We start from the raw sequence: 27028 nt of genomic DNA, 5'->3' as shown, positions 1-27028 counted from the left end.
CTGGGGGAGCAAACCAGCACCCCTCAGCAGAACAGCGTCAAGTGGCCACGGCAACACTCAGGCCCTACAAAGTGCTTCTGCTCAAGACTTTACTTCATGAGATGAGACCTAATTTGTCATCCTGGGGGCTCTTCCTCATGGAGCTGCTGGAGAGAGTCCAGAGGAGGCCATGGAGATGCTGCGAGGGCTGGAGCAGCTCTGCTCTGGAGCCAGGCTGAGAGAGCTGGGCTGGGTCAGCCTGGACAAGAGAAGGCTCCTCAAGGGGAGACCTGAGAGCAGCTCCAGTGCCTGAAGGGGCTACAAGAGACCTGGAGAGGGGCTTGGGACAAGGGCCTGCAGGGACAGGGCAAGGGGAATGGCTTGAACCTGCCAGAGGGGAGACTGAGATGAGCTCTTAGGCAGAAGCTCTTCCCTGGGAGGGTGCTGAGGCGCTGGCACAGGGTGCCCAGAGAAGCTGTGGCTGCCCCATCCCACCTGCTCTAGTGGAAGGCGTCCCTGCCTGTGTGAGGGGGCTGAAACTGGATGAGCTTTAAGGTCCCTTCCAACCCAAACCATTCCACGATTCTGATCCTACCAGGGAGAGATACAAGCATGGCCACAGGAGCAGGAATACCAACCCAGTGCAAGCGGAGAGGTAAAGCGACACCTTCCCCAACTGCCCAGCATCACACCCTTGACCCTTCCTGCTCTATTCACACATTGTGTGGCTCAGACCCAATGATGAACAGTCAGACCTCGCTTACTGTAAAACCCAACCTGCCTGCAGCCACAGCTGTACGTCAGAGCACACAACCTGCTTTTTTGCAACCAAGAGCTGTAAGAAACAGGATTATGACTTCAGGCAACAGACAGATAGCAACAACAGATGCTTCCTCAGCTGAGACTGTTTGTATGCAGATGACTATTAATCTCATGTTTAAGAAATAAACAGAAAACAACACCGGGCGAAGGAGGAACCCCTGATATCTGGCAGGATGCAATGCTGTAGAAGAGCAGGACCAGTAGGCAGTTGACGCCAGAGCCATTTTATCACGTTACTATCAGAAGCAGCAGCTGTGAGCAGGGATCTCGACAAGACACAGGCCAGTGGTTGCGTACGTGGCTGCCTCCAGTTGCGTTTGACAATGTCATGGCTTGGGGGAGCAAAGGAGGAGGGGAAAAATCTAAGATCATCACTAGTTAGACACAGATGCATATTCAGATAAGTGAACTGTAAGGTTGTTTTAACCTAATTAGTACTGTAAAGGTAATTTAAACCAGCCAAAATATTTGTACTGCTCAAGGAAGAGCTACAACAATAGGAGGAAGCGCTAAGACACACCAGCTATTCTTAATACTCAAAAACACTTGTTCTGATGAATAACCAAGACTTGCTTCCTAATTTAAATTGAGTACGTTTCTGCTTCCTGGGCATTTTCAGACCACATAAAATTAGAAGACTTATCAGGTTTCCGAGGATGACCTTCTTTACCTCCCTACTCACACGCCTGACACCTACCGGCTGCTCGCGCTCCCCAGTTCACATCCCCGCCTGCTTTACAAATCTCATTCTGATTTCTTCAAGCTGGATTTTCTGATCCCTCCTGGGAAATGTATGGGGCAGAGCTACAAAGAGGAAGAGTGTCAGAAATGGACTACCTTATTCTGCTGTCTCAGTTCTCAGACCAAAGACATGATAAATTAGGTTGTCATCTTGTTTATTTCCTTCACCATAATCACAAGCAGCAGGATGGGCTCCACAGACTGAACTCGCCATGAGTCAGTATGTTTTTGGGCATCCCACAAGAGTTACTGCCCAAAGAATGCCAAACATCCACTCCTGAAAGAGGAGAAGTCATGCACATGGCACAGCCCTACAGTCAGAGCAGAGCAAATGGTTCAGAACTACCAAGGTTATGAGGCAACTGAACAAGAGCTACTCATAGCTTGACTCAGATAAGCTGGAGTTTTAGCAAGGATGGTAAGACAAGGGGAGGGTAAGAGTAGGAGTGACCTGATCCCAGGTACACAACTAAGCTAGTTATTAAGATGATTAAAAGTGAAACATCTAAGGACCAGAGTATGGACAAAGTATAAAAGCAGTTTTCAAAGCAATATCTCATTTCACATGTTGTTTGGGGTTGTTTTGATAGATTTCAGTATCTTATAGTTTTAGAAACCTCCCCAGAAGTTTTTATATTGGGTCAAACTAACTGAAACCATTTCAAGAGATAAGGCTAGAACACTCCTCTCTGTGTATTGAAGCTTGTCCTGTTGAATGATTACAAGAAAAACTAAATCCATTTACCTAAATACTCCAAATTCAAGATCTAGAGAAAAATATTTATCCAATAGGTCCCCACACATTGTCTCTACATATGTGGATATAAGGCATTTACTTGGGAATGCAATGTCGCTGTGCTCATTTGTGGGTAGGACATCATCCATCAGCCTCTGAGCAGGAGAATGTGACTATTCCTGCCTCTCATCAGGAGCAGCACTTTTACAGAGCCCAACTGCCCAATCAGCGATTTCCAAAATAAAAAGAAAATCTAACACAGCCCAGTAGCAGAAGCTTTTATTGAGCAGTCAGGCAATAGTAAGTGCCAATTATTCTACTCATAAGCAAGTTGTGCTTGTACACATAACTGGCATCATTTATCCTAACAGGCTTCCATCCTACTTTATCATCTCTTTAGCAGCAACAGGTCCATCAGGAGGAATCCAAACTTCTCTGTGTGTGGACAGATTACAAATTGCCCATAATTTATATTTATTGACATTCTCCTTGTTTGTCTTTTAGAAGAGAGCTGGGATAGAAACAGGATGCGTCCCTGCTTTAAAGGCTGAGCAGTCAGTCAGCTGTCACTAGTTTTGCTGTGCTGGCACCCTGCTCTGAAGTCACCACACAGAGCTTGTTTGTACTATTTTCACCTATAAATCATGCAACAGCTGAAACAAAACTGGTTGAGATGCTGAACCCGATTGCACAATACAGCTCACTGACTCTTACAGAGCTATTAGTAGTCAGGAGTTTGTCAAGTCATTAGAGAGGGCTTGTTTTTTCAAAACATGCATGATGAACTTTTATTAGACAAGTCTTCATGAAAACCAGGATTGGGAGATTTCAGGCATGATCTAGGACCAAACCACAGGATGAAAGAGTTTGATACAGACATTCCTAAACAGCTTCGTAGTGCAGAATTTAAAGGAATAAAAACACAGGGCAGGTGAGCTCAGTGGTGTAAGATCATCTCAAAGATTGGCTGGGGACTAGAGCAGTGCCTGTAAATCCCTGCATGCTGTTATCTCTTGTATGAAACCCCCCCTGCCCTAACAGCAGGAGATGGGACACTGAAGTCTCAGGTATCAATGTCAAGAGATGCTGCAAGATAGATTTTTATTCTTCACTTTACACCTGGTGTGCAAGCGCAGAGTAATGCAGTGCTATTGCAAATGCAAAAAGATGACATCTCCTACATCATCCCCCCAGATAGGCACTTTTGAATCCAGCAAGTTAAAGAAGCAGAAATGAATTTGGATTCATAGGTACGCTGAAAATTACAAAGATTTCATAAAACTAAGGATAGTTACACAATCAGTGAACAATAGCAACTATATTATACATATTATGTACCATCTCTCTTATGAGGAGGGATTGCAGGAGCTGTGCCTGTTTAGTCTAGAAAAGAGACTGTGAAGGTATTTCATCAGTGCAGGTCAGTTTCACCTATCATGTGCCTCTCCCACCCAAGTTAGCTTTAATCCCAGCTAACACAGAGCTGCAACTAGAATGAACTTCCCAAAAGCCCTTCTCCAAGAAGTTTTTTCCATGGTGTGTGTTGGTAGTTTTTGCCTTGAATTTTCCCAGCTGACCTGGCAGCTCTGCGCTTGCTCCACACTTCCTGGCCTGCAAACATCCGGCAGCTTCACTCCTGCTTTATGCCAGCCAAGAGAGCGTAGGAAGCACAAAATGAATGAACTCTGCAACTCTTGGATTTGAGGTATCGTTAGGACTACTCCCACGAGGCATCCTTCCTCTCCCATTAGTCAAAGGAAATACTGTGTCTAAATACAGCCGTTACCTTTATCCACTTTTACCCTTCTTATGCACAAGCTGGAGTGAGTCCAGGACTCTGGAATATTTGACCAAAACAAGGGTATCACAGATCAGCTGCAGGGATGTATATATTACAGCCTCATGTCTGCCTTCCGCTATGAGGCATGCAGGGATTTCCTTCCACTGTTAGCCCTGCCATTTTCAAACATTAACATTGTTTGGGCTTTACCTTGACCGAGAAAAACAACTTTCATCAGCAAGGCTGTATTTATTCATTGCCTGAAGAGGATATCCTTCCAGTTCCATTATATATTGGCCACCTGCTATGGACCTTGCAAGAGTTACACACTCTGTTCACTCAAGAGCTTCCACAAACCTTTGATGCAAGAAATACTGCTTCCATTTCCAGTGTTGGTCACTTGCTTAGGGCTGTCAGGACTATGATCAAGCAGGAAAGATGGGGGCTCAAGCACTGGAGCATGCTCAGTTGCGTACATACAGAGACGCTGAGAAATCTGAGCTGCCAGACTCCAGCATAACCATTAATTTGGCAACAGCAGTGAAAAGGTTTTGAGAGTAGTTGAATGGCAAATCCCCATCAGCAAGACAGCCTCATGCACAAGCTTCAGAGCCATCGTGCAGTAGTCACCTTCCCAAACCAGCAGTACTACAACAGTCCTTCCAATGCCCCAGCAATGCCACCTCATTAAGTGGCCCAGGTGGGGATAACTGAGAAGTATAAATGTTAACTCTTGGCCAGGAGCCTGCTGTCAGTGCTTCCTCAATGCACAGGCTGTCTGTGAAGCTGCTACCAAACCACCAGCACACAACAGTCGAGCAGCCTCTTGCCACTGTTCTCACCAGATTCTGGGCAGTCCATTCCAAAAACACACATCATAACATGTAGCAGTTCCAACCTCCACTGCCAACAAAGTCCATTGTCCTAGAAGGAACCTTCTATGAAAGGGCAAAACAGGACAAAGAGATAAGTCCATTAGCACCAAAAAATCAACCGACAGGCCTTCACACACTAGAGGTCTGCCTGTTCACTGAAACACTGAGGTCTCTACTATTGTATTCAGTGCCTAGCTGCATTTTTAACGCTCAGGCTCCATCGTATGATGGAAGCACATATGTTCATGTGGACATCTCACAGACCATAGGCCACCACACCCAAGTAGCCAAGGACGTTGCAAGTATCACAGATGGACTCAAGTTCATATTATATAAAAATTAAACAGCTCTCAGACAATTAGTGAATAAGGAGCTTGCCAGACATTGTACAGGAAGATTGTGAGGGTCCTGAAATATCTCCCTCTAAAAATTGAAAACGACATGAAAGACTGGCCAGAATAGTTTAACAGTTTTTAATGCCTCACTGAGGTTTGCCCTATTTTGTTTTTATATGACAACAGCAAAGGTCCCTTCATGCCCTGCTAGCACAGAGGATTTAGTGAGAAAGATCCTCATTGGTTCACAGAAGACCCATGTTTTGCAGACAGCTCAAGAGTCCAGGCACTAGCAGCCCAGGGCCTGATGGAATAAGCTATGCAGATGGAAATAATTATTTAGGAGGGGAAAGACTCCTGCAGGAATGGAGCAACATCTCACTAAAACTGAAGCCTCTCACCAACACATTCCAGACTCCTGGAGTAATCTGCTTTGGGGAATATGCTTTAAACTACATCAGCTTTGTATTTCTTTCTCCAAACTTCACAAAACATGCTCCCCTGCAAACTGACCTAATGGTCTTGCCAAACAGCAACACATACCAAAAAGTTCATAAATATCTGAATCTAAAACCTATTTAGAGACCTAGCTTTTCAAGCAACAAGTTCTGATTTCAGCCAAGCTTTTCACTACACAACACACCTGGGAGGGTTTACCCACACCATGAATGATGCTGCAGTCAGTGGCTTCTACCTAAAGTCCGTGGCATGAAATAACAAATAAATCATACAAGCCATATTTGATATGTAGAATATCAAACTGAAGCACCTTATATAACTCAAAATCATGTATCTTAGCAGGCAATAATTGTTTAGAAATATCAAATTAAGGGCAGTCTTTTCAAGCCAGATGCATAAAGAATATTTCATATAATGTGTTGCAGGAGAAAAATAACTCCAGCAGGTTACAATTAGGTCTCACTGCCATATGGATTTTACATCTGCAGCAGGAAGGCTCAAACACCACGTCACAACTAAAGCAGTTTTACGTCTCCAACCGAAAGCACTTAAACTGCTTGGAATAGAAGCATATGGGCCATAACATCCCAAATTAAGCAAACACTTTGCTGAACTGAGACATACAAAGCTAGGATATACCATATTCTTAGTCATACTTGGTAGCCTCTCACTTTTAAAGGATAAAGTTTAGTACTCTCCTCACTCAACCAAAGCAGAAGACCCCAGTGCAAGTCACACAGTGGTTTTTAACCAGGCACTAAAGGGTTGGGAGGTCCTTTACTCCCATGCAGAGAAGGCCACTGTTTCCCTCAGCAGTTTACATGTGCTACCACAAGAACATGTGAAGGGCTCGTTAGGGCACCATCTCATCCAACCTCCTTACAAGCAGGGACAAAACAGAACTCAGGCCAGGATGCTGAGAGGTTTGGCCAGTTGGGTTTTGTAAAGGGCTGAGGTGACGCTGCATCTGTGGGCCCCCATTTCAACATCTCCCTGCACTCACAGAGAGTGGTATTTTTCCTTAAGGGGAACTGGACCATCACCCATTTCAATTTATAAAGCTTTGACAAATGACACAATTCTCCAACCAACTAATTACAGATGCTATGAACTGGAAAACCACACCCACGGGTTTTTCCTTTCAGCATCAATAACACCACCTCAAAACCCATGTCTTGGTTAGACAAGAGCTGTGGTGCTGCTGCTGCACCCTCTTGGGGCACAAAGGACCAGGAGCCAAATCTTCAACATTATTTTTCTACATGCAGCTGGATCCAAGAACCCCAAATTCCTCTTTACTAAAACCAGATGTCAGCCAAGTTAAATCATCCCATGACTCCTCCAGGAGAAGGATGTAAACAGCCACAGCTCATGCAGATGTTACTGAGAGAGGCCCTGCTGACACGTTAAGGGATTCCAGAGTGCTGTGAGACCTTATCCTTATGCTCTGACATACTACTTTCAGACATGTTTGTCACTTAAATACATCAGAATGTATTAAGGCACTGGAGTTTATACTAAAGTTTGGGTCTTTTACCAACTTGTTCCACAGTTTTGAGTTCAGAGGAGAAGAAAACTGGTACCTACATTTTTCAGTGTACAATACTTCCAAATAGTCTTTAATATTCAGCAAAATCCAATCCTGTAACATGCCTGCAACATAAATGCTTCACAAGTAAGATGAGGAAAAAGACAGTGCAAAACATCACAAAACGTCCATGGTACAGGTAGGTGCATAGAAATGCAGGCTGCCCCCTCCCAGGAGGCTTAATCTCAGCCAAAAGAGACTATCAAAACACAGCTCTCACCACAAAAAAACAAAACAAAACAAAAAACCCCACCCAAACCCAACAAAATGAACAAACAAAAAACACACAAAAAAACTTTCAAAAAAGTATTTGTAACTTTTGTAACAACTTTGTATCTATTTGTAACCAGGGCAAACAACCACACTGGCAGGAGCTTTAAAACAGTACCTGCAAGCTCTAACGCTCCTGCTGATGCCCGGAAAACAGCTTTTGCACATAGCAGCTAAGGGGAATTAAAGCTCACTGATGCTATTCAATGCTTGCAGATGACAAGGCAGCTGAAAGGTCATCTTCATCCACACTGTGAGCTTCAAATGCTCAGCAAAGACAAGCATAGGGCAGGCATCACAGCTAGATCAAGGGAAAGAAGTATTTTAACAAAGGTGGACCACAACAGAAAGCCTACAGGGCTCAACCTGAGTCCCTACATCTGCAGATCAGGACCCATTCACCAGGTCAGACTCAATCACCAACCTCTTGCAAGAGGTATGGAGCCACAGCAGAGGCAAAACAGCCTTCCTATGCTACTTTTAGCCAAATCGCCACACAGAAGTTTTATTTTCAACAGGTAAATACTTAGTCATGCATTACAACTCAGCTCAGAGAAGGGGAAAACAGGTTTAAACCACTCCTGCCATCAGCATATCTGTGGTACTGAAGAACTTTGCAGGAACTGCTAATCCGTGGAGTAGGTTTCTCAAGCAGGTTTCACATGCTGGCACCAGACTCGCTGCTGTTACAGTGCCACTGCAAGCAATGGCCAGCCCAGCCAAACCAAAGCTATTCCAAGAGTATTTGCACAGACAAAAACAACTCAAAGCGTATACTTTGGTACCACCAGGCTTTAAGACATCACTATGCGATACAAGAAGCAATATTCTACTAGCCCTTTAGGTGTTTTACTGACTGACCTCAGTTCATCTACTCCCCTGCAGTGATAACCTCATTAAGACATTTTTAACTTGAACGGCAGCATTTTGGCAACTGCCTCAAGATAATGAGCTTTCTGATTGAACTGAGATTAACAGAGAGACCAAAGTTTTCCCTGCCCGTGGCAGGGGATTGGAACTGGATGATCTTTAAGGTCCCTTCCAACCCAAAGCAGTCTGTGATTCCACATTCGAGCAGCCTGAGCAAGCGAAACCCGCAAAGAAAGGAGGCATCCCCAGCTGTTCAGCTGCAAAGTGAGGTCCTTCGTGGCCGCACGTGCAAGTCCGCATGGACCGGGTGGGAAAGGAAGAGAAACGCTCAGCTACCAGCGAGCGCTGCTCCGGGGGGCGCTTGGACAGCTCAGGGATGCGGCGGCTGCGCCGGAACAAACCGCCCCGCTGCTCGCAGCGCCTCCGGCGGCAGCACCCGCGCCCGGGACACGGCCCGTCCCCGCCGCCGAGCGCCCCCCTACCTGCGGGGCAGCGCCGCGGGGGAGCAGAAGCGGAGGCGCGGACCGGTCCTTGCGTCCTTTGTGTCCGAGGGGCTTTTCCTACGTAAAGGACCTGCGAAAATAAAGCCGCGGACAAGCTCTATTTAATGCACACAGCTCCGGACGGGTATTGGGACCTGTGGAATTCAGGGGAGGAGGAGGGAAAGACGAGCAAACATAACGAAGGCACGCTTCATCATCAGTGCAGGCGGCTACTGTCACACAGCCAGCCTTGTGAGGGACACTGCTTCACGAGGTGAGCAGAGGTATCTGTCACGAGTGGTAACGTGCTCTCTGGGATGTGACCTCCTAATTCAGGTCCTCCTTAAACAAAGTTTGTTGAATGCGTGCACAGAGCTGCTCTGTTCATAGCCCAATGACTGGATAAACCCTTAGGCCACAAAACTACGGCTCATCCCTGTCCCACCAACCACAGTGTGGTCCCTTAAATCAAGTTGTTGTCAAGTGCCTCCAAGCGGTAACCTAAACTCACCACAGCCTGCCAGCTACGCTGAAAAACCAAGCCCATTCCAAACAGAAACAGAAGAAATGCATGCTCGGTACCTGCGAAGGGCTTAATTATTTCTTGTTAATTGGAGGTAAATGTGTTTCGTTTCTTAGAAACTTTGTTTCCTACTTTGAGAACTGACAAGTTGGAGATCAGGAAAGTGCAAAGTGCGGCATGAGTAATCACTGAGCTGTACTGCATGTAAGCTTGGGTAAGAACGGCTGGTGAGAGCGCTTGCCTTGATCTTGTTTGAAATGGAAGGTTAATAGTGGTGAGAGCATTACTAGTCTTTACAAAGGAGGAACTCGTCCTTCTGTGAAGCGGGAGGGGAGCAGAGCACATACCCAAGCACTGCCCAAGAGGCTGGATGCTGTCATCCATTTAATATTTAATCAGTCAATACTGTGCAGAGGTGGTTCTCCGACCATCACTGCGCTCCAGTTTCCTCCCCAAGACTGAAGCCAACAGCCCCCTGCTCTTCAGCCTCAGGGAGCCCAGGGTTTTCACAAGTTTTTGACTCAGCAAAACAAACAGCTGAGCCATGTAGATAATCAGAGAGGATGGCAGCACTTGAATCCTCAGGACGTTAGAGATCTGTAGCAACTGGCAGACAAAGTTCCAGATGAGAGAAGAAAGCATGGTACACAATAGCTGATGAAGAAAAAGAGGAACAGAATTGTCATGGCAGTGACATTTTTAGGAGGTTCAGCTTTCAGTCTGATATAAATGATTTGAGAGAAATGCTTGTTCCCTTCCCTCACCCACCCAAGCAAGATTTTCAGTATGAGTATTAAGTTCTACAAGAGACAAGTTTAAATACCAGTTCTTCAAGCTGCTGTGTTCAAATCCTTACTTGTATGCACAAAGAGCTCTAGAAGAACCAAATGGTACCTTAGGTAAGTCCAGGCTCATTCTTAACATTGTTTCTCTACCCTTTGATCAACAGTTTTAAACAACAGTGTTACTACACTCACCTGGTACTGCCACGGTGGTGCTAATGGAACCAAAAATCTTCTGACTTGAGAAATTACTGATTCCATGCTAAGGCTCAGCTTCAGGGTTAGTCAAACAACTGAAGCAATTTAAGGTGATACCAGTCCTTCACTATCCTGGCCTAACAAAGGTTACCCCTCCAGCACAACTGGTGGAAGTAAATGCGAGTACCTCAGTTGCTGCAATTCAAAAATCCCAGCAATGTAAATGAGGAGACAGGACTGTGAATAGTGACAGTGGAGGCACAGGCCAGCTTTCCCTTCTGAGACCCTTCTGCAAAGGAACATACAGTCAAGGCACAGGGAACAAGACGACACACAAGACACTAAGCTCCTCCATGGCTTCAAATAGATCTTCTGGGATTTGTGTAAAGCCTAAGAGGATTGGGACTGTCATGTCTGCCAAGTGACTCCTGGCTTCAGCTCTTATTAAGTAAGTGAAATACATTTTTAGTCACATAGTCCACTGTAAGAAATCTAAAGCTGCTTTTAAGAGTACACAATGTCAGCTAATATCAGCCATACGTACCAGGAAAGTTTCTGTATGCAGCTGAGTTGAACTTCTTCTTTTAGAGAAACAGGTAACAACTGTCACTGTTTCAAATACAATTCTCAATTACTTTAAAAAATATTTATTCATATATTTATACAGTACACACAATTTTGTGGAATTCTGGGTTACCTTCACTTTGTCTACGACAAGAGTAATTCCAAATTGGGAGGACAAAAAGAAATTCCTTGTTAGTCATTAAGCAAGCAGAAACTGATCTTGCAGCTTTCTCTTACCCAAGAAGCCAGGGAGTCAGGCAGCGGTGGAAAAAAATCAGCTGAGAAACAAAAGTGGCAGACACACAAAGAGGTAGTCTGGTGACCCTACTCACCATCATGGTGTTACAGAAATTGCTCTTCTCAATATGGGAATATTTTATCTTCTGGCTGTGAAACCAGCTGTCTGAGATTATAGCAAAAAGACTTGGCTTTTGGCTTTCCGGATTTGAACTCAGATAAACAGGCTTAGACCTCAACTTTCCTGCAGATGATTGCACCTCCTCTTCCATTTCTATACTAGATGTGTCATTCTGGTTTTCTTCCTCTGTTGGTTCAACCTCAGATTTAGAATCAGGCTCATCAGAAGACTGTTTGTTTACTTCTTCTGCACTGGGCATCTGTGCTAGAAAGAGGTTTAAAAAGGACGTGTAAAATACTTGCACATGGCTTCAATCTAGCTGCCAGCCTTGCATGTTCTATCTAGGAGCTCAGCAAGGTTCTTCTGAATCTTTTTCAGCTGAAATAAAGGATTTCCAAACCCAAGTAGGCATTAAGAGGCCTGTACAAGTGTTTGACTTTTACTAATTTTCTTAATCAGCAACTATGTTAAAGGAGCTGAAACACGCACCACTTTTTACTTGTGCCTGCTGTAAACTAGCATAAAATAAGCAGATAACTGAATTAATTAGGAAACTATTAAAAAGGACACCATTTTAATTTTCTCTCTTAAGCGTGACTGAGAAACATGATAATGTTCTAATCCTGTAAACACACTACTATGTAAAAATCTAGTAATGGGCTTAGTTTTATTGATTCAAATGGAATTTAGAGCATTTACAGAAATTGTTGGAGGTGTGGTGCTAATAACAGTCACTATAGGGCCAGAAAATGTGAAGGTAAACGTAGTTAAGCATAACCTGAAAGTCTTATTTAAAACATCAAGAGATTCCAGAGTTACTCTGCCCAGGCAAAAAGCTGACACTGAAGCGTACGTGGCATAGCTATCCTTTATCTATGCAAAATAGGTATTTTATTCTGCTTTTCAGATGTGAGCAGTAAGCCATGCCTGTGCTGCTCAGGGTAGCTTGCACACTGCCCAGCCTCTTGTAACCTGTACCTTCTAATTACTGTTCTTGGTTAGCCACAAGGGCACATGTGAGAGTGTAGAGGGAAGATACTTCACTACTAAAGGAAGCAGAGCAGTTAATAGCATCAGCAGTCTGCTAAACCTGCAAAATGGGAGCTGAAAGTAAAAAATCCATGGTGAACACATATGCAGGATGGGTAAGGAGGAAGGAGTACAAATCATTACTGAGGTGAGTACCTCCTGCTCTGCTGTGCCTCACTGTGTGACCTATCACAGGACTGGCTACCACATTATTAAGAATAGAGGGCACCAAATAAAGTTAAAGCTTGCTAAAGTAAAATTCTAATTTTAATTCTAATTTTTATTTTTCTTTGTACAGCTGTTCTGCAAAGGCAGAATCACTGTTTTTGAACTTAGGTTTGATTCCTCAGCCAGAATGCTTCAGTATCAGAGCAAGCTAGTAAGGCTTTATCCTCCTGAGTACATCAACAAGCCTATTATTAACCTAAACCAAAGCCTGTTATCGGTTACGGACATATTAGAAATAAGAATCAGTGATGGACAGGAAAGAGGAGCAAAATACACAAATAAATGAAGATGCATGTCCTGCTCCCTCCACAGATTTTCTATCAGTACTGATAAAAGAATCCCTTAACAGCTCCTGGTACCACCCCCCACCCCCAAAAGAGAATTAGAAGAGAACTGTAACGAAAGTGCACAAAGTTAGAGGGTGAGGTTAGCTTTCTTAAATTACCTGTGAGAAGAAGGGAGAGGGTAAGGAAGAACAGCAGCAGCAGCTTGTCTTATAAGCATTTTTAACAGAAAAGCGTAATAATTTGAATTTGCTACCAACAGTACTAAAAAAGCTCTTTACTTTCCTTCTGTGACAAGTGGCATTAGTCTAAAAATAGCTAGCAGAGTGCTTTGAACATGAAGCATGCTGGAGCATTTTATCTGATCAGCTGCAGAACTTACCTTCATTAAGGAGAAACTGTAGCCAGATAATCATTAGGATCAACAGCATTACAAATGGCAAACAAAACCAGAAGAAAAGCAGAGTAAAGGTCAGCTCATTCACCAAAGGAACCACAGGATACTTCATTGCTTGCTTCAGGTTACACTAAGTTTAGACTAGCTTGCCTGCTCTGCTTTATCTTTTAATAACTCTCATTGCATCACTGTGTTAATCACAAGCAGACAGCTGATATACTCTGCATGGTTAGCAAAAGGGACAGCAACTGAGAGAACATCTGATTTGATTGTCCTTCTTTGGCTGCTATTTAAAGGATAAACACAAGCTAGGAAGCTCTCAAGGCTTATGTTAAAATAATAGTTAAAGGTCTGTTTATACAAGGGAGATAACCAAGTGCTTCAGCTACTCTGAAACTAGGTAGCCAAGGTTGCTTTTGAAAAGTTGGTAAAACAGGATCAACCCTGCAGTGACGGCTATCATAGAATCATGGAATGATCTGGGCTGGAAGGAACTCAAAGCTCATCCAGTTCCAGCCCCTGCCACGGGCAGTGACACCTCTGTATTTTAATTGCCTTTCTAGCTCCCTTCCCTGAAGAAAGGCGAGTTAGCATGTTTTACAGGATATGTGTCTAATGTATTGCTGAATAATTAAGCAGTTCAGTGGCGATCAAAGTAGGAACTGACAGTATGACTTCAGTAACTTGACATTCATCAGAATGTTTCTGCTTTAATAAAATAAAGCCATTATCTATCACCTCACAGGTGGCTGTTTAGCTAAATTAATCCTTTCTGTAGCTCTTGGTACCCCTCAGAAGAGAGCAGCTATGTTAAGTGCACATTATAAGTTGCATGCAGTTAATTCCTTGCTTGTGTACCTGTGTGTTTTTATGCAGTGGCGGCAGTCCCTTGAAATTAGACTTTTAATCCCCAAGATCTAAACGAACTTTGCGAATTTTGGTTAACTCACGTTACTAACGCTTTAGTATCGCTGTGTGATAAGAGCAGCTATTAACCCTATTCTGTGCCTTGGGTAAACAAGAAAAGCCATCAACGCCCTGAGCCTCGACAAGGCTGAGTACCTGCAGCCGCACTTTCAGCAGCGGGGGCTGCGTCTCGGTGGCGCTTCTGACCACCAGGGGCAGCGGCAGCAACAACGGATCCCAACCCGGCAGCGGTGACCTCAGGTCGGGGCTGGCTCGGCCCGCCCTGCCCCCGCCGTGCCCCGCGGCCCGGGGCAGGCTCTGGCTCTGGCTCGCCTCTCGTGCTCCGCCCCGGCCGCAGGGGGCGCCCTTCGTGCCGCGGCGCGGGGCCAGCGCACGCCGCGGTTGCTGTCCCGGCCGCAGCCGCTCGCTCCCCCGAGGCCGGTGTCAGACTTCCGGTGAGAGGCGGCGGGGTCACAGCGCGCCGAGGCCCCTCGCCCCGCCCGGAACGAGTGTCGGCGTCCGCGTTCCCGGCCGGAGGGAGCCGGAGTCGCACCATGGCGGCGGCCTCGCGAGTGTTCGGCTTCCGCGACGTGCGCTGGGCCCCGGACCCGGTGCTGGACCCGGGCGCGGCTGTGCGGACGCCGCAGCCGGTGCCGCTGGTGATAGACAACGGCTCCTTCCAGACGCGGGCAGGCTGGGCCTGCGCCGACCCCGCCGTCCCCGCCGAGCCGCTGCTGCGGTTCCGCTCGCTGGCGGCGCGCAACCGCGGGGCCCGCGGCGGGACCGGAGCCGAGACGCAGGTGGGCAACGACCTGGGGAGCCCCGAGCCCCTGCGCTGGCTGCTCCGCTCGCCCTTCGACCGCAACGTGCCCGTGCAGCTGGAGCTGCAGGAGCTGCTCCTCGACCACGTCTTCCAGCGCCTCGGCGTCAGCTCGCAGGTAGGGCCGGGCGGGGCAGGTTCTGGAGCCCTGCCGGGGCGGGGGGCAGCGGCGGGTTGCGTGGGTGCGGGTTCCGGAGCGTCCCGGGGCGCTGCGTTGCCCCCTCCTGGCAGACACGCGGCCCTGGGCGGCCTCCTGCTGTGGTGATCCTGGCCCGGCGCGCCCCGGGGGTGCCGTTTGAGCTCCGCTGTTCTCGGAGCTTCATAGCTTTGTAATAAAAGGAGAGTGGGACGCTAGAGCTACGGGACGAGAGGTTTGGACTGCAGCATCTTGTCAGGCTGTGGCCAAGAGCCAGTGTCCACGGCTGGTTTTTGAGAGGGACGTTAAAGATTGTTGGGTTTGATTATTTGTTTCGTATCCCCAGGAGGACAGAGAGTTGCTCCTCAGATCATGAAGACTTTTGCCTTTTTGAGCTTTGCCTGGTGCTCAGCTGCTTTCCTCCAGTTGTCACATGTGCTTCACCTTCTCAGTGCATAGATTTACATTTTTAATAATTTGCATATGCTTTAAAAATCCATTCTCCTCCACCTTTAGGAGTTTATTATTTGGTTGAATGAACATTGGAAGCCTTGATATAGACAAGGGCTCTTTTTTGCCCCCTTTAGCACTAGATATAATTTAACTTACATGATTTATAACCTGCACAGAAAACCCTTTCCTGTTGCGGTTTGGAGGAATCCTTGCTGGTGCTTAAAGGAGAAGCAAGGATAAGTATCCCTGGATATCAAAGGCGGTGATCCTGCTTCTCTACTCTGCTCTCATGAGACCCCACTTGGCGCACTGTGCAGTTCTGGTGTCCCCAGCATAAGGACTGTTGGAGCAAGTCCAGAGGAGGCCACGAGGATGATCAGGGGCTGGAGCACCTTCTGTATGGAGACAGGCTGAGAACACTGGAGCTGTTCAGCCTGGAGAAGAGAAGGCTGCAGGGAGACCTCAGAGCAGCTTCCAGTGTCTGAAGGGGGGCTACAAGGATGCCAGAGACGGTCTTTTCATCAGGGGCTGTAGCAATAGGACAAAGGGTGGTGGGTTCAAACTGAAACAGTGGAAGCTCAGGTTAGATATAAAGAAGATGCTCTTTACTGTGAGGTCTGGCACAGGTTGTCCAGAGAAGTGGTAAATGCTCTATCCCTGGTAGTGTTCAAGACCAGGTTGGACAGAGCCTTGGGCTCTTGGGGTGAGGTGTCCCTGCCCATGGCAGGGTGTTGGAACTAGATGGTATCAAGGTCCGTTCCAATCCTAAAGATTCTATGGTTTTCCCTTCATACCTTTATTATTTTTCTCTTCTCCCTTACAGGGTTGTGTTGATCATCCAATCGTTCTGACAGAAGCAGTATGCAATCCTCTCTATTCGAGACAAATGATGTCAGAGCTGCTCTTTGAATGTTACCAAGTGCCGAAAGTGTCCTATGGCATAGATAGCTTGTACAGTTTTTACCGAAACAGAAGTCAGAACTGGCGCTGCAGTGGTTTGGTGATATCTTCAGGTTATCAGTGTACCCACATTTTGCCAGTCTTGGAAGGCAGGTGAGTGAGTTCTTGGTGTGCAGCCCTTCTTTGTCAGCCGTTGACTCTTCAAGTGATGCAGATACCCTTTCCTCTAACATTCAGTATTCCAGCTCCTGCAGTGGAAGTTCTTATCAGGGCTTTATACTGATGAGTTAAAACTAGGTCTGTGGATTTTGCTGAGTTCTGTTGAATTTTGAATTGAAGAAGCAGTGCTGGCCCTGTACATGTTGTATGTTTAGTTATTATTCATGTGTAGATCTTTACTTGCAAAAGTAGAAGGGGGTATCTACTCCAAGTAAGATCAGGCATTAAAAAAATGTATCCCAGAATGGTTTGGGTTGAAGGGACCTTAAAGCTCATCTGGTTCCCACCCCTGCCATGGGCAGGGACCCCTTCCACCAGAGCAGCTTGCTCCAAGCCCCTGTGTCCAACCTGGCCTTGAACACTGCCAGGGATGGGGCAACCACAGCTTCTCTGGGCACCCTGTGCCAGTGCCTCAGCACCCTCCCAGGGAAGAGCTTCTGCCTAAGAGCTCATCTCAGTCTCCCCTCTGGCAGGTTAAAGCCATTCCCCTTGGCCTGTCCCTACAGGCCCTTGTCCAAAGCCCCCCTCCAGGTCTCTTGTAGTCCTTTTAGGCACTGGAGCTGCTCTAAGGTCTCCCCTTGAGGAGCCTTCTCTTGTCCAGGCTGACCCAGCCCAGCGCTCTCAGCCTGGCTCCAGAGCAGAGCTGCTCCAGCCCTCGCAGCATCTCCGTGGCCTCCTCTGGCTTCACTCCAGCAGCTCCACATCCCTCTTGTGCTGCTGCCCCAGAGCTGGATCAGGACTGCAGGGGTGTCTCCCCAGAGCACAGCAGAGGAGGAGAATCCCCTCCCCGACCTGCTGCTTGCATTCTGGGGGTGCAGCCCAGCACACAGGGGGAGTTCTGGGCTTAAAAGCACACTGAAGGTATGTCATGGTCATGAAATATTGCAGAAGTTAAAGGAAATACTTTCGGCTCCACTAGCCATCACTTGCCTTCTAAAAAATGAATGTTTCCTTGCTGTAGCCAAAATTATTTAATGCTTTTTTTATTATTATTTAAAGCAGAGCAGAGCCTTTCAGAAAGTATTTGCAGTAAACAAAGCCATGATTATGCTTGTTGTCTGAGAAAAGCAGGTGTATTAGATCCTCTGGTAACTGAATCTTGAAATATTTGGGAATATTCATGTCTACTTGACAGTATCAGAAAGTAAATAGCCCCAGGGGAAGCAGGAGGTCTGTTTTATGCTGAACTTGTGGATCTCTCCACAGTCCTTTGTGTATCTTTGCATTTTCAGACTGGATGCTAAAAACTGCAAACGCATTAATCTTGGAGGGTGTCAAGCAGCTGTCTATCTCCAACGCCTCCTTCAGCTGAAATACCCGGGGCATTTTGCTGCCATCACTCTTAGTCGCATGGAGGAAATACTGCATGAGCATAGCTATGTTGCAGAGGACTATATAGAAGGTAAAACCAGCTGTAAATTGCCACTAGGTAGTGCTCACCCAAACTTAGTTTTCTCTTCTGTATCTCTTGTTCTCAAGTTGGCTAGCATTCTGGCAGAAATACTCTACTACTGTTTTGCTTTCTTTATAACTTTCTGGCAATTACCTCATGGTAGATTACAGTTTCAACAAGAGTTTCAAATTTAACATTAAGGTAGAAACAAAATTGAATTACAAAAAAAAAAAGCTGTATGAGTTCGAATTTCTCTGTGAATAAAAACTGTGATTATTTCAGAGAAAAAGAATTTAAAATGAGTTTGTTTTGTTAGTTATGCTTCCAACAGAACATTAAATTTCCTAGGATGATTCCAGCATCTGAGTGTGTTTCTTATCTGCTTTAAGGTTTCCAAATTGCAGAGGACAATTCTCATGGCTTTTTGTAAATTAAAGAAGTTTTAAAAATTTCCATGGTAAATGTAATCATAACTAGTGCCTGAAGAAAAGTGTTTTCTTAAATTTTTCACTTATGGAAGAGCCTGCAGAAATCCTTAGACATGTATGAAAACTCGCCCTTACCTGGGAAGAGAGAAGATTTTGGTGTGCACTTCCCACTCTGGTATGCAGGAGATCAGAGCATTGAGAACCTTGGGAACTGGGTATGTGGCTTGGTGGTAGTGCTCTGACGGGGGAGCTAAACACTGGAGCAGCTGGCCAGAGGTGACAGAATCCTAGGCTGGACTGTTGCCTTCTTTCTTCCAAGTCTGAGCTTAGCGTGGCTTGCATGCAATGTATAAATTGTTGTTTTCTGCCTGGATAAACTGTTATTTTGCTTTCAAAACATTTAGAGCTACGGAAGTGGCAGTCCCCAGAGTACTATGAGAACAATATGCACAAGATGCAGCTGCCTTTCTCTAACAAACTGCTGGGGAGCACTCTGACATCAGAGGAAAAGCAGGAGAGGCGGCAGCAGCAGTTGCGTAGACTTCAAGAACTCAATGCACGTCGTCGAGAAGAGAAGCTACAACTTGACCAAGAGAGGCTGGACAGGTTACTGTACGTACAGGTAATCAAGGCAGAGTTTTCTGTGTTGTCTTCTGGGAGGAGGGCAGGCTGCCTTCAGAGCCTTATCAGAATGTCATGCAGCACTGTAAAGAATCATAGACTCGTACAGCCGTTTGGGTTGGAAGGGACCTTAAAGCCCATCCAGTTCCGAACTGCTGCCCCGGGCAGGGACACCTTCCACTAGAGCAGGTTGCTCCAAGCCCTGTCCAACCTGGCCTTGAACACTGCCAGGGATGGGACAGCCACTGCTTCTGTGGGCACCCTGTGGCAGCACCTCAGCACCCTCACAGGGAAGAACTGCCTAAGAGCTCATCTTAATCTCCCCTTCTAAAGCTACAACTGTTCTGTGTGTTTTCTGATAGAAGCTTTTTAAGCTTACTTGCAGGATAAAAGGGAGAGGTTACTGATGCAGAGGATGCTGTCAGGTTCTGAGCAATTCTTTTGTGAACTATTTTGAGTGCTTCCAGAGCATGCCCACCATAATATCTGGTGATGAAGGCAAAGTGTCTGTACATGCACAGTTGACAGACAGTTGGTTGCCCTGTCATCACAGCTAACTCTGTCTGTAGGAACTTTTAGAAGATGGTCAGATGGATCAATTCCACAAAGCTTTGGTGGAGCTGAACATGGACTCTGCAGAAGAACTTCAGTCTTACATTAACAAATTGAGTCTGTCTGTTGAACAAACCAAGCAGAAAATCCTACAGGCGGAAGTCAGTATTGAAGTAGATGTCGTGGACAGCAAGCCAGAGGTACGGTGTTTTCACCAAGTTAATCCTCCTCTTATGTCTTGAGAGATTTAAGTTTCTACACTTGAAAATGTGCCCTTTCAGATTCTGACTGATGAACTAAGCTTTTCCTTTAACACACTGCAACTCATTGTTAATTTGGCAACTGCTTCTCTCTTTTCCAGCTTTCTTATGCAGGTACAGAAAATAACAGTTCCATAGGCCTAAGATCAGTAACCCTTGTGCTGGTCTGCACTGTGCTCTGATACATACATTTAGAGTTTTATTCCATAGAGTTCTAAGCAAAATCTCTAGGCTTCCTGACAGTAGTTGAAGTATAGCTATATGAAATCAATAAGTTGCCTTAAAAATTTCTTGCACATCTTTAAAGATTTGGAGGAGACAAGAGAATAGTTCTGGTTACTTAAGCTTGACTTGCTAGGAGGTTGTAAATGCAGCAGCTAGCATAATGGTTTTGTTCATACTTTAAACCAACCTCTAGCTTCTTTTGCATTAATTTTGGTGAAATAAGTGGGCCTGGTATGTTAAAGATTTTTTTTCTCCACCACAAGTGTCTGACAATTAAAATGACTTAAAGTCATTTTAAGTACTTAAACCGCAAGTGGTTATGATCCGAAGACAACCAGCCTCAATTGTCAGTAGCCATCTATTAAAGATATAGGAGAACATATGAAGCTTTTTTTAGAAAAAGCATTAGTTTTCCTTTCTGTTCTTCCCTTTCAGGTGCGGAGAACTTTATGGCCTTTATTCTTGCTATCTTTCTTTGGTGCAGTTAAGCAGTATATTCTATTTTGTTTACTTAACAATGAAAGATGGATTGCTGCACTTGATTTTTGGGTTGTGTTGAAAATGAGAAGCTTAGTTGTCTGCTTTGTCAGACTAATACAGACCCAACACATAGCAGCTGCTTCTAAGAAATTGTCTAAGGCTGCTTGTGGATTTACTTATAATTGCCTTTCAAGTCACATAAGACAGAACTTTCTTAGTTAAATCAGTGTTTGCTTAGGAACAGACAGAAAAACAGAAAATTGAAGCACAGAGAGTTGTGCAAGGTGCAGGAGTTCATGTCTTGTATGGAGCTTGAAATGTAGCCAGAACTGGTGAGCTGATACCTTCTAGGTGTTGTATTTTGCCTATCCTTATCAGTAAAGCTTGTGTAAGAATCAGAATGACAGTGTTTGAGGGACATTGAAGTAGATGATGAGCTTACCATTGTGGTAAAGAGTCTTTCTGCCCTCTGGCAAAAGAAATTGTTTTAGAAAAAGATAACCAAAAGACTATTAGTTTTTATAATTTTGCTTGGTGGTTGCGCCTAAACTGCAACATGTCCCTTTTCCAACATATCCCATGCTCCTCTTCTTTACTAGGTGTAGCCTCAGGCCTTGGAAGCAAGTGGAAATCCTTCTTGTTAGGTCAGTGCTCTGTGAGAGCACCTATGGTTATCACTGAATCCTTTTGTGAAGATGGGCCATCCCTCTGGCTCTGCAAAGGAGTCTGAAAACTAATTATGTTGTCCTGGGGTCTGTGCCAAGTCTTTAGCTGAGTTTTATGCTTCTTTGTGTTGCTGTTTGCTTGGTTAGTTTTTTTTTTAAGACATAAAAAGAAAGGGATTTAACAAAGCATAAATGTTGGAGATAAGTTCAGGTGACTTAAGATTTGTTTGCTGTAAGGAGGAACACTGCTTACACTTCAGTTTGAGTAATTACTTGGCTTTTAAGTGGTTGTAAGCTAGATATTTAAGAATGCTTGGATGACCGAGCTTTGTCTCATCCTGGTATTGCTTGCTAGACATTGCAGCAAACCTTACAAGTTTAAAATAACAAAACCAAATCTTTAGCAACAAAATACCTAAGGTAACACTGTACCACAAAAATAAATTAGGTAATTAAACCCCTGCTTTTACTTCACAACCATAAAGTACTCTAGGATTTTGAGTGATGCTTTAGGAAAGAGCTTTTGGAGCACCTTCACCTCTGTGTAAAATATAAGGGCTTTTGGTATATTCAAATGCCAGGCAGCTGAAACTGTCAGACATTGTGTGGCAGCTTTGAGCTAGCAAATATTTGTTTTCCAGTCCCATACAAGCTAGGCAGGGAATTTAATGGTAATTATAGAGCCGTTAGAGGTGCTGTGAGTGCACTGAGTTTTAACTAATTTTAAAAGCTATTTTAATAACTTTCAGTATGTTATTATGTGTAGGCCATGGCTGGCCGGGAGCCTGGCAGTCAGCCTGTTGACTGAGGCCTTTCATTTCCCAGCTGGCATCACGATAAATTTGTTGAAGGTGTTATGTTTTTATGCTTTGAGTGAATGTCTGTCTTAACATCTGCTTTCTGGGGTGAACACCATTTTGATTTTTGTCTTCAGTGCTAGAGAGCAGCATGTTTGGTTTCAGGCATGTTAAAAAATTGAGATTTGAGAAAAGCAGCATTGAATTTTCCAAGTGTGTTACTAGCATTGAAGTTGCCTGTGCTCAGCACACCTGAGCTACCCTCTTGTAATATATTTTCTTCTGTTTCCAGACTCCTGATTTGGATCCATTAGGGAGTGAGCAGTCACTGGAGGATGTGGAAAGTGTTAATGAGTTTGAGCCTTTATTTGCTGAGGAACAGCCTGAAGTTGAGAAGCCTGTTGCTGCAGTGCAGGTTTGATTTCTGTGTCTACACCTCATGCCAGAGGTTGCTGCGTCCTGGTTGCACAGCTAGCCTGCTAACATTTCTCCAATGCGATCATGGTTTACCTGCTCTTTGAAGAGATGCTTAAGCTTATCTGAACAGGACACTGAGAGAGGAGAAGTCCTTGCAGTCTTAGCTGATGGTTTAGAACACGGTTTGGCTCACGCTGCAGGCAGTGCCTGTTTAGCAGTGCCATGTTATCAGGGAAAAAAAGTCCACAGTGTTTTTGTGTGTGATCCATAGCCTAATGTTGCATCGCTGTGAACACAGCTTTAACTTGTGATATTGAGCCTTGGGGCACCAAACAGAAAGAAGTATAGGAAAAGTCCAGCTTCCTTGGCTTTTTGGAACGTTTTACAGCATGGCACTTCCTCTGCAAGAGCATAGTAATCTGTTTTTTGTACACATTGTTTGGAAACATTGCTCATTCTAGAATGTCACTATTCTGTAGCATAAGTTCCTACTACTTTTCAATCTCATCTTTTCAAAGCCCGTGTTTAACCTGGCAGAGTACCACCAGCTTTTCCTTGGCACTGAAAGAATCAGGGCTCCAGAGGTTGTTTTCCAGCCTTCCCTGATAGGAGAAGACCAGGCTGGTATAGCAGAAACCATGCAATATGTCCTTGAGAGGTGAGTTTACGAAGCTGCTTGGCACTCACTTCAGTCAAGCTAGTCTTGTTTTGATACCAGCTTTTGCAATTCTGGTCGCTTAGCAGTAATTGGAGACAATATGTTTGAATAGTTTTTCCGGTGGGTTTGAGCAGTGCAGGTTAGACGTGTCTTCCTGTTCCTTGTCTTAAGTCAGTGGGCTCCAAAGTTTTTTGATTGATTACCCATCAGTAAAAACTTTCTCAGTGTGTACCTCCAATATATGTGTATTTATAAATCACAAGTACTACTGAACTATTATGTACATTTTAAAGCGTACACAAAACCAGAAATTAAAGAAGGACAAGATAAAAGTGAAATAAACACTATTTTTGTTTATTTATTAATGGTACCAAAAAAGTCATCTTCCTGCACCCCAATGAATTGTCCACACCCCACTTTGGAGACCCCTGGTCCAAATTTGTTACAGAGGGAGACAGCAAACCCTCGTAATTATCCATCTAACGAAACAATGAGCTGGCAGCCTCTGCATTTCTGAGACCAAAATCGGGGGGGGGGGGGGGGTTAAGTTACGATATAAGCATGCTTGCTGGACAGCTGTTTCCAGACAACTTAGCACTTGCAAAATGTCCCTCCTGAGCTGTGGGAACATAGAGATTGCATTTTCTAAACTGTGAGAATTGCAGCTCTACTGAGCTGTCGATTTATGGCGCACAGTGCACAGAGTGTTTAAGGATTTTCTCCTGCCACCCCAGATTTTTCACAAAACAGATGAACACAGGTTTCCATGCTAGCAAAGTGAAGGAAGTTTCTGAAAATGAATCCTGAAGACAAGGTATTGGCATTCCTGATAGCTGTTCAGTTCCTAGGAGAGATGTCCTTGAGGGGGACTGAGACTAACATTTATTTTTGTTCCTGGTAGGTATCCAAAGGAACAACAAGCTATTCTTGTCCAGAATGTTTTTCTCACTGGTGGAAATACAATGTACCCTGGACTGAAAGCCAGGGTCCAGAAGGAGCTCCTTGAGATGAGACCATTCCAGTCATCTTTTCAGGTATGTGTATTGACGCAATGTTTGTGTGAACCGCGGTTCATCTGTGTTCAAAAGTAGTTTGGGTTGGGAGAGGTACAGAGCAGGTGGACTTGGAGCATGGGAATGGAGAGTGTTTTATGATGAGACGCTGCAAACGGCTTTTTTGACCTGAGAAGGCAGATGGTGGGAGGCCAGCCCTCCGGCATGCTGGACTTATGGCTTCTCAAAGTCACGTTGCTTGGGAATGCAGCTCAAAGCAGGAGGTAAACTCCATCTGAGGCAGAGAGTTGTGGCCAGCGGCTCAATGTCCTGTTGGAGACCAGGGATGAGTGGTGTCCCTCAGGGGTTGGTGTTGGGGCTGATCTTGTTAAACATCTTTGTTGGTGACATGGACAGCGGGACCGAGCACTCAGCAAAGTCTGCTGATGACACCAAGCTGTGTGGTTTGGTTGATACACTGGAGGGAAGGGATAAGATGCAGAGGGACCTGGACATGCTAGAGAGATGGCCAATGCCAACCTCATGAAGTTTAACCAAGCCAAGTGCAAGGTCTTATGCCTGGGTCGAGGCAATCCCAGGCACAGCTACAGGTTGGGTGGAGAAGGTCTTGGGGGTGTTGGGTGAGGAGAAACTGAACATGAGCCACTTCAGCATGCGCTTGACCCGTCTGCTGGGCTGAATTAAAAGGAGCATGACTGGCAGGTTGAAGGAGATGATCCTGCTCCTAACAAAGGTCACTTGTTCCAGATAGGAACTGTTCCAATCTGCACATTTCTACCCTAACATACCTGTGTATGCATGGTCCTTTAACTGAAGCAGGTTTTCCTTTTCCAAGACATCTACCCTGCTCTCTCAGATGTCTTCAGAAAGAGCACCTGTAGCTTTCCTTAACCTTTGCCTTAGGATCATAGATTCACAGACTGGTTTGGGTTAGAAGGAACCTTAAGATGATCCAGATCCAACCCTCCTGCCATGGGCAGTGATGCCTCACCCTAGACCCTTTTGCCCAAGGCTCTGTCCAGCTGGGCCTTGAATGCTGCCAGAGAACTGTGGGTTGGGAATGTGATATGCCCATTTGCTTTCTCTACCTGTAGGAGCAAAACAGCCTCATAGAGAATTGATCTCAAGGTCACAATACACTTCAAACCCATTCCTAATATTACTGTTACCCAGAGGCACTGAATAATCAGCTCAGACTTCTGAAATTCAGTGGTCTGTGTTGTATACCACTATACTCAGGTGTAGGAGAGAAAGGACTTTTCTCTCCTGTGTTAAATTGACATCAGTTTTGTTCTGTTTTCCTTCCATCCAGGTTCACCTTGCTTCCAATCCTGTTTTAGATGCCTGGTATGGAGCTAGGGATTGGGCAGTGGAATATATGACTCGTGATGAAGGCTGGATAACCAGAAAAGACTACGAAGAAAAAGGGGGGGAATACCTCAAGGAACACTGTGCTTCAAATGTTTATGTGCCTATTCGCCTTCCAAAGCAGGCCCCACGGACAACAGAGGCATTAGCACCTAGCAGAGTGCTGACGTCCAGCACAGGCAATGCCTGTGAGTAGGCCTAGCACCATGCCTTGGTCATGGACCCTTGGACAGAGATAGCAGCACTGGGAAAGGAAGTTACTGGTGTGCGGCATGAAGCACAGGCCTCAGCAGCTCAGAGAGCCCCAAGCATCTCATCCAGTCCCTTCAACAAGGAGGACGAGCCACACTGAGGTGTCAGCTGCGTGGTTCTGGCACTTGCAATGCTCAGCACAGAGCAAGGAGGAGCACCCCAGAAGTGCATTCCAGAGAGAAACACCATCTGAGAAACTTTCACAGCAAGACCCAGGTTGGGTTTTTTTTTTTGAGAGTCTGTTTTACAGCTTTTTTTTTTCAATTAAAATGTTCTGGTTTTATAGTGCTTTCATGGATGATTCAGAAGCTGTGCTCATCTCAAGCGGTCAGCCCAGCAGGCGCCCCCGTGCCTGACCCAGCAGGTGTTTGTCAGGACATGTGGTGCTGCTGAAGGCTGGTGGGGCTGAGCTATCCCTTCCTTGTGAGGCCTCCTGCACTCCTGTCTGCTTTGATTTCCTGCCTGCTACGGGCTTTCTGCTAAACCACCCCTGAATCAGCAGTGATTTCAGATACTTTTGACTTAAATTAAGTCAGTAATATTGATGCCTTGGTTGAAACTGTAGAGCTGGTCACGTGAAGCACTGTCCAGCTGTAACGACAGGATGCTCCATAAGGTGCAGGCCAAGTGCAGTTAGTCATTAAGTGGCTTTACAGAAGTGGTGGCTAAGCAAGGCAGTTCTTGACTGATGGGACTTTTAGATCAAAATTTGCATTAGCAATTAAGTAAACTTTCTGCTTTACTTTTTACTCTTACTGTTTCAGTGATTTGACTTCTTTACAGACCCCAGTAATATGGATGTATTTGATGGGTTGTACCTTGCAGGTTTGCAGCCAGGCCCCAGTCCTGCTGCACAGCATACTGGAGCTGAAATTTGACTGAGGATTCATTTAGTGCACTGAACAACTTGCTTGCTTTCCCAGAAGAATAATCAGTGCCAAATGGTGAGCTGAAATCTGAGCAGACTCTTATCACTTTGGCAAAAGCTGTGAACTGTTAGGCTGGACATGGGGAAAATACCCAGACCATAACTGTATAAAAAAGGTGAAGAGGTGGTGGCTTACTGTCTCCAGGGGCTGCAGAGCATCAACGTAAGTTGTCTCTCAGGAGGTATAGAGGTCTTGGTGGATGTCTGCCCTGGTCCTAATAGGCTGCTGGGCAGGGG

The 27028-nt window shown here is 45.4% G+C and overlaps 2 protein-coding genes across 4 annotated transcripts; one reads left to right on the top strand and one right to left on the bottom strand.

Moving 5' to 3' along the window:
* Positions 1-9037: 9037 nt before the first annotated feature.
* On the bottom strand, positions 9038-14516 carry ADIG (adipogenin). 2 transcript variants are annotated; one of them, XM_062610096.1, is made up of 3 exons: positions 13286-14516; positions 11337-11626; positions 9038-10114 (listed from the first exon to the last, which is right to left on the bottom strand). In XM_062610096.1, exons 1-3 carry the CDS (start codon positions 13410-13412, stop codon positions 9860-9862), a joined length of 672 nt encoding a protein of 223 aa, XP_062466080.1. In that variant the 5' UTR covers positions 13413-14516; the 3' UTR covers positions 9038-9859. The 2 variants fall into 2 exon arrangements, 1 of the variants encoding a protein (XP_062466080.1); XR_009963116.1 differs by lacking the exons at positions 11337-11626; positions 13286-14516 and adding an exon at positions 10628-11125 and having other exon boundaries at positions 10068-10114.
* A 176-nt stretch (positions 14517-14692) lies between these two features.
* ACTR5 (actin related protein 5) lies at positions 14693-26148 on the top strand. Of its 2 annotated transcripts, XM_062610094.1 has the most exons (9): positions 14695-15144; positions 16439-16668; positions 17967-18136; positions 18960-19177; positions 19746-19928; positions 22448-22570; positions 23091-23230; positions 24132-24264; positions 25556-26148. In XM_062610094.1, exons 1-9 carry the CDS (start codon positions 14761-14763, stop codon positions 25805-25807), a joined length of 1833 nt encoding a protein of 610 aa, XP_062466078.1. In that variant the 5' UTR covers positions 14695-14760; the 3' UTR covers positions 25808-26148. The 2 variants fall into 2 exon arrangements, with proteins under 2 accessions (XP_062466079.1, XP_062466078.1); XM_062610095.1 differs by lacking the exon at positions 19746-19928 and having other exon boundaries at positions 14693-15144.
* The last annotated feature ends 880 nt before the right edge of the window (positions 26149-27028 follow it).

This window comes from Pezoporus occidentalis, unplaced genomic scaffold (assembly GCF_034315485.1).
Source record: "Pezoporus occidentalis ecotype Australia unplaced genomic scaffold, CSIRO_AGI_Poc_V1 ctg144, whole genome shotgun sequence".
NCBI classification, from domain to species: Eukaryota; Metazoa; Chordata; class Aves; order Psittaciformes; family Psittacidae; genus Pezoporus; species Pezoporus occidentalis.
The sequence above is the reverse complement of the archived record's forward strand: the minus strand, read 5'-3'. Positions and strand labels throughout refer to the sequence as shown.